General features: G+C 54.5%; 1 protein-coding gene across 1 annotated transcript; it reads left to right on the top strand.

The window, feature by feature from the left end:
• Marveld1 (MARVEL domain containing 1) lies at window positions 1-4,272 on the top strand. The gene is made up of 2 exons (XM_021151856.1): window positions 1-1,920; window positions 3,390-4,272. Exon 1 carries the CDS (start codon window positions 1-3, stop codon window positions 520-522), a length of 522 nt encoding a protein of 173 aa, XP_021007515.1. The 3' UTR covers window positions 523-1,920; window positions 3,390-4,272.
• The last annotated feature ends 432 nt before the right edge of the window (window positions 4,273-4,704 follow it).

Raw genomic sequence — 4,704 nt, forward strand, 5'->3', positions numbered from 1 at the left:
ATGCTCCCGCCGCCCCCGCGCCAGCCGCCGCCCCAGGCGCGCACGGCCCGCGGCTCCGTGCGCCTGCAGCGGGCTTTCCTGCGCGGCCCGCTGGGCGTGCTGCGGCTGCTGCAGCTGCTGGCCGGAGCCGCCTTCTGGATCACCATTGCCACCAGCAAGTACCAGGGCCCGGTGCACTTCGCGCTGTTCGTGTCCGTGCTCTTCTGGCTGCTCACCCTGGGGCTCTACTTCATCACGCTGTTGGGCAAGCAGGAGCTGGTGCCCGTGCTGGGCTCGCGCTGGCTCGTGGTCAACGTGGCGCACGACCTGCTGGCGGCCGCTCTCTACGGGGCGGCGACGGGCATCATGATCGACCAGACGCAGCGCCACAGTTACTGCAACCTCAAGAACTACCGGCTGCCCTGCGCCTACCATGCCTTCCTGGCGGCCTCTGTCTGCGGCGGCCTCTGCCTCGGCCTCTACCTACTCTCGGCACTCTACGGCTGCTGCCGTCGCTACCAGGGCAAGGAGGAGGTGGTGTGAGGCCACCCGCTCCACCGCGGCCCAGATCGGTTTAGGGAATCCCTCCCGAACCCTTCCTGCCGCCGCCTAGTGCCGGTGTGCCCCTGCACCCTCTCCCTGCCTGCGTTTCCACTGCCCGCGCCCTGGATCCCCGACGTTCAGTTCCAGTCTGACTGCTGTACCGCAGCTCAGCCCAGATATCAGCTTCCAGGGACCCACGCAGCCATCCGAGGCGCCGACGCACACACCCAGTTGGGCCGCTTCAGGCGAAGCCTGGAAGTCCCTTTCCTCATTCCCTGTCGAGAGCTAGACGTGGACAGGCGCCGCCGCGTAGATCCGGGGGAGGCTCCCAAATTGGAACCAGTCTTTGGACTGCGCCATTGCCCCCTCCCTCCTGCCCTGCAGTCGGAAGAGCAGCCCTTCCCTGCCCCCTCTTCCAGCCTAAGGAGGTGTAGAATGCAGTCAGGCAGCTGCAAGAGGAGCAGGGGACAGGCTTTAGCTAGTGCTAGGATGGATGACGGATGACGTCTTTAGTTGTAGTTTGGCTCTCTCCCTGCTCAGCCCTACGTCTACGAAGTCTTTGGGTGGAGTCAGCTACAGAAGTGGTGGATAGCAAAGGCCCGCTGGCTATACCTTACTTAACGACGCAAGTCTTCTCTCCGCCTTAATCCTTGGTGTTCATTCAGATTGGGCCAACTGTACTAACTTCCCTGGCCTCTCAGATGTCACTCACCAGCTTCTGCCGCACTTCACCTTTAAATATGTTTGCATTGGGGATCCCACGTGACCAACGGCGATCATTAAGGTGCTGCCCACCTCTTTGGGAACCCAGATCCCACTCTTCCAAACAGCTGTTCTAATATTAGAAGCGCACTCTTTCCTCTAAAGCAGTGGGTTGTCTGGGTTGTCTAGGGAGCCAGTCCTGTGTTACTTCCCAAAGAAGGGGTAGAAGGCAAACGGGGTCTGTCAATGGTGCTGCCTTCCCGAGCAGATTCACAATGTTTGTTAGCACAATGCGGTCTCTCTGAGAAGTTCTGCCGGTACCGCAGCCACACATGGTAATTCAGTTCACTGGAGTAACTATTGGGCCTAAGCCATCCCCACTGCAAGACTGTGTCTATGTTGTCTAGGTCATGGCCACAGGTTGATCCACTGAAAATTGGGAAGCTCTTCTTCCCCTAACTCTAACTGGGGGTTCACCCAGTGACAAAGGAGCGAGGACCCCCTCCCTAGCTAGAGACCTGAGAACAGTTGAACATTCATTCACGTTGTTGGAAACAAGAAGCCAAGCATATCCAGATGATCTCCCAATTCAAAGAGATCCTGGCATTGACTCTGAGCAGCTGGTGCGGTGAGTTCTGTCTGCCACCAAATTGAGAACATCTGGACCTGGGGTGGACAGCTGGTGCCACCTCTAAGGTAAGGCATTTTGGATAACTGGGAAGTGCCATAGGCCTCTAGCAGGAAGCCCAAGGCCACCTTCTCTTCCAAACTGAAAGTGACCTTATTGACAGAGTATGAAGAGCGACACTGATAACCACAAGGGCCAGAGATGGTGTGAAAACCCACTGTTGTTACTAACTCAAGCTCAGCTTTCTCTGGAAACAGGGCATAGGACACTGCGTGTTAGAGATGGAGCCCAGAGCTCCTGTCATGTTTAAGGAGCACCCACCACAGAGCCACACCCTGCCCCTGCAAGTGACAGAGCCACACCCCAGCCCCTGCAAGTACATCTTCCAAGCTCAGGGGTGGAGATGTGGGATTGTCTGCGGCTATTACGAAGGCGGTGGCTGGAGTGGAATATAAATTTTATGTAGCACTTACTATAGCCCTACTGTGTGGGTACACTGCTTGAATGCATGTGTTCTTTGTATCCTACTCTGAGATCAGTGCCCAAGTCTCCTTGGTGCTGAGTGATGGCGGTTGGCTTTGAACCCTCACAGTCCAGTTTCTTCAGGAACAGGCTATATTATGTGTAGAAAGAGTCATGTGGCTAATACTTATTCTGAGGCTAAGGTATGGCTTGGTGGTGCCACCATGTGCAGTAGGTACAAGGTACCTGGTTCAGGACCCAGCATCAGAAGTAGTTTTTCCTAAATTGGAAAAAAAAAAAAGCAGGACCCAAAACTTACCCTTATAACCAGCTTAAAGGGCAGTTTGGTGGCAGTGAAGAGAGTCACACAGCGTAGCCATCACCACCATGTGCCTCCAGAACTGTTCTAAAAAAACCCCAGGGGCTGGTGAGATGGCTCAGTGGGTAAGAGCACCCGACTGCTCTTCCGTCGCTCCCTGGTGGTCTAGTGGCTAGGATTCGGCGCTTTCACCGACTGCTCTTCCGAAGGTCCAGAGTTCGAATCCCAGCAACCACATGGTGGCTCACAACCATCCGCAACGAGACCTGGCGCCCTCTTCTGGAGTGTCTGAAGACAGCTACAGTGTACTTACATATAATAAATAAATCTTAAAAAAAAAAAAACAAAAACAAACCCAGAAAGTCTATACCCACCAGGATTCTGGGAGTTTGAGCTGTGCATGCTTGTACAGGCATGTAATCCTAGGGTGTTGGAGGTTCTGGAGGGTGGATTATGAGTTCAAGGCCAGCCTGGGCTACATAGTTCCAGGCCAGTCCCAGTCACACAGTAAGACCCTATCCTCCAAAGAAACAAAACAACAAGCAGGTTTGTTGTTGTTGTTTGTTTTAGTTCCTATAGGAAACCCCAGAGCATGGCCTCCTGTGTTCTTCAATGTCTCCAGCTAGCTTTGCTACCCAGCTCCACAAGGATGACTTTCCCTCCCTCCCTTCCCACCAGAGATAGTAGTGGTCTGTGCCTGGGGGGAGCTTTGCTGGGACACCTTGATAGCCAGTGACTCTCATTCTTATGTTGCAGGTTTCCATGTTGCTGAGGCCTCCAAGATTCTCAGAGCAGTCAGAATGGCCCTGCCTGATTGGCTGAACTGGTCTCCCTGGGACCAGCAGAAGGTTTGGCAGTCTTTGCTGCTTCGGGGCAGTGGGGAACAAACAGTCTCTGTTGCAAGTGTCTAGTGGAAGAGCCGTGGTCGAGAAGACTTGATTTCTTTCTTGATACAAGAGGATTCCCAAGCTCCTATGTTATCATTTAGGCACAAGATCTGGTCACTTGGGACTGAACTCTGCCCATCTCCCATTGCCTAAATGACAGGTGTCAGTTCTGGCTCCCATTCCTTACCTGTTTGCCTTTCTTAGATCACTGCCTAAGCTCAGGTCCAGTCCCCTCAGGATGGCCTCAGTCCCAGCGCTCTGGGTCTGAAGCCAGCACACCTTACTCAGGAGCACACGTCTTGGCCTCTCTGGTGCCTCATCTACCCTCGTGTGCCTGTAGCACTCGGGAGCTCACGAGCTCTTCTCCACGTGCCTTCCAGCTTTGACTCCAGCGGGCATGGCGGTCCCTCCGTTTGCCACACATGAGAAGCACAGATAAGATTATTAGGACACCCACCTTCCCTCAAATGGCATAGTATGATCACCCTGCTGTGGCCCAGAGCATTTGGAAACTGGTAGCACTCTCCCTGGCTTATCTCTCTGACACCAGGACTGGGGCCAGGCCAAGACCACCCAGACAGCTCCCCACCATAAGTCTGGGGCCTCTTGTGGGCCCAGGAGACAATTTCTACAGTGTGGACAAAGGCCAGGGAGGGTGGTTAGAGAGAGGGGCCATGTGCCTTATCCAGTAGTGTATTCATGGTCACCCCAGTATGCTTTTTTTGGAATAAAGTTTGTTTTGTCTGATCTTGTGTTTGGGTCTCACGGCCTGGTCCTCTGTGGTAACTTTCCGCTGGGTTCCCTCAGACTCAGCCCTTGCCTTCTGGGAGAGAAGGGAAAATGAGCTCACAGGTTTCCACTGTGGCTAGTCAGGGCCTGAGGGCAGGGTGCAGAAGAAGAAGCACTCTGTTTTGGGTTGGTGCTGAATGGAACTACAGAGCTTTCTCCCTCCTGTCTGCTCTCTACTGGCCCCTACTTATGAGTGCCACTCCCTGTCAGGCTGGGAGTGACTGTTGTAGAGCTAGCACGGTTCTGTTCTGGTCCAGCCCGTTGTATCATACAGAGGAGTTAGTCCAGGGCACAGAGGCAACGTGTCTAACACCATATGAGAAAAGTTGGAGGCACCCGGAGCCCAGGCCTGGTTTATTCCTGCTGTGCCTGGCCTGTGGCCCTGACCCCCCAGA

The sequence above is a fragment of the Mus caroli genome, chromosome 19, assembly GCF_900094665.2.
Source record: "Mus caroli chromosome 19, CAROLI_EIJ_v1.1, whole genome shotgun sequence".
Taxonomy (NCBI): domain Eukaryota; kingdom Metazoa; phylum Chordata; class Mammalia; order Rodentia; family Muridae; genus Mus; species Mus caroli.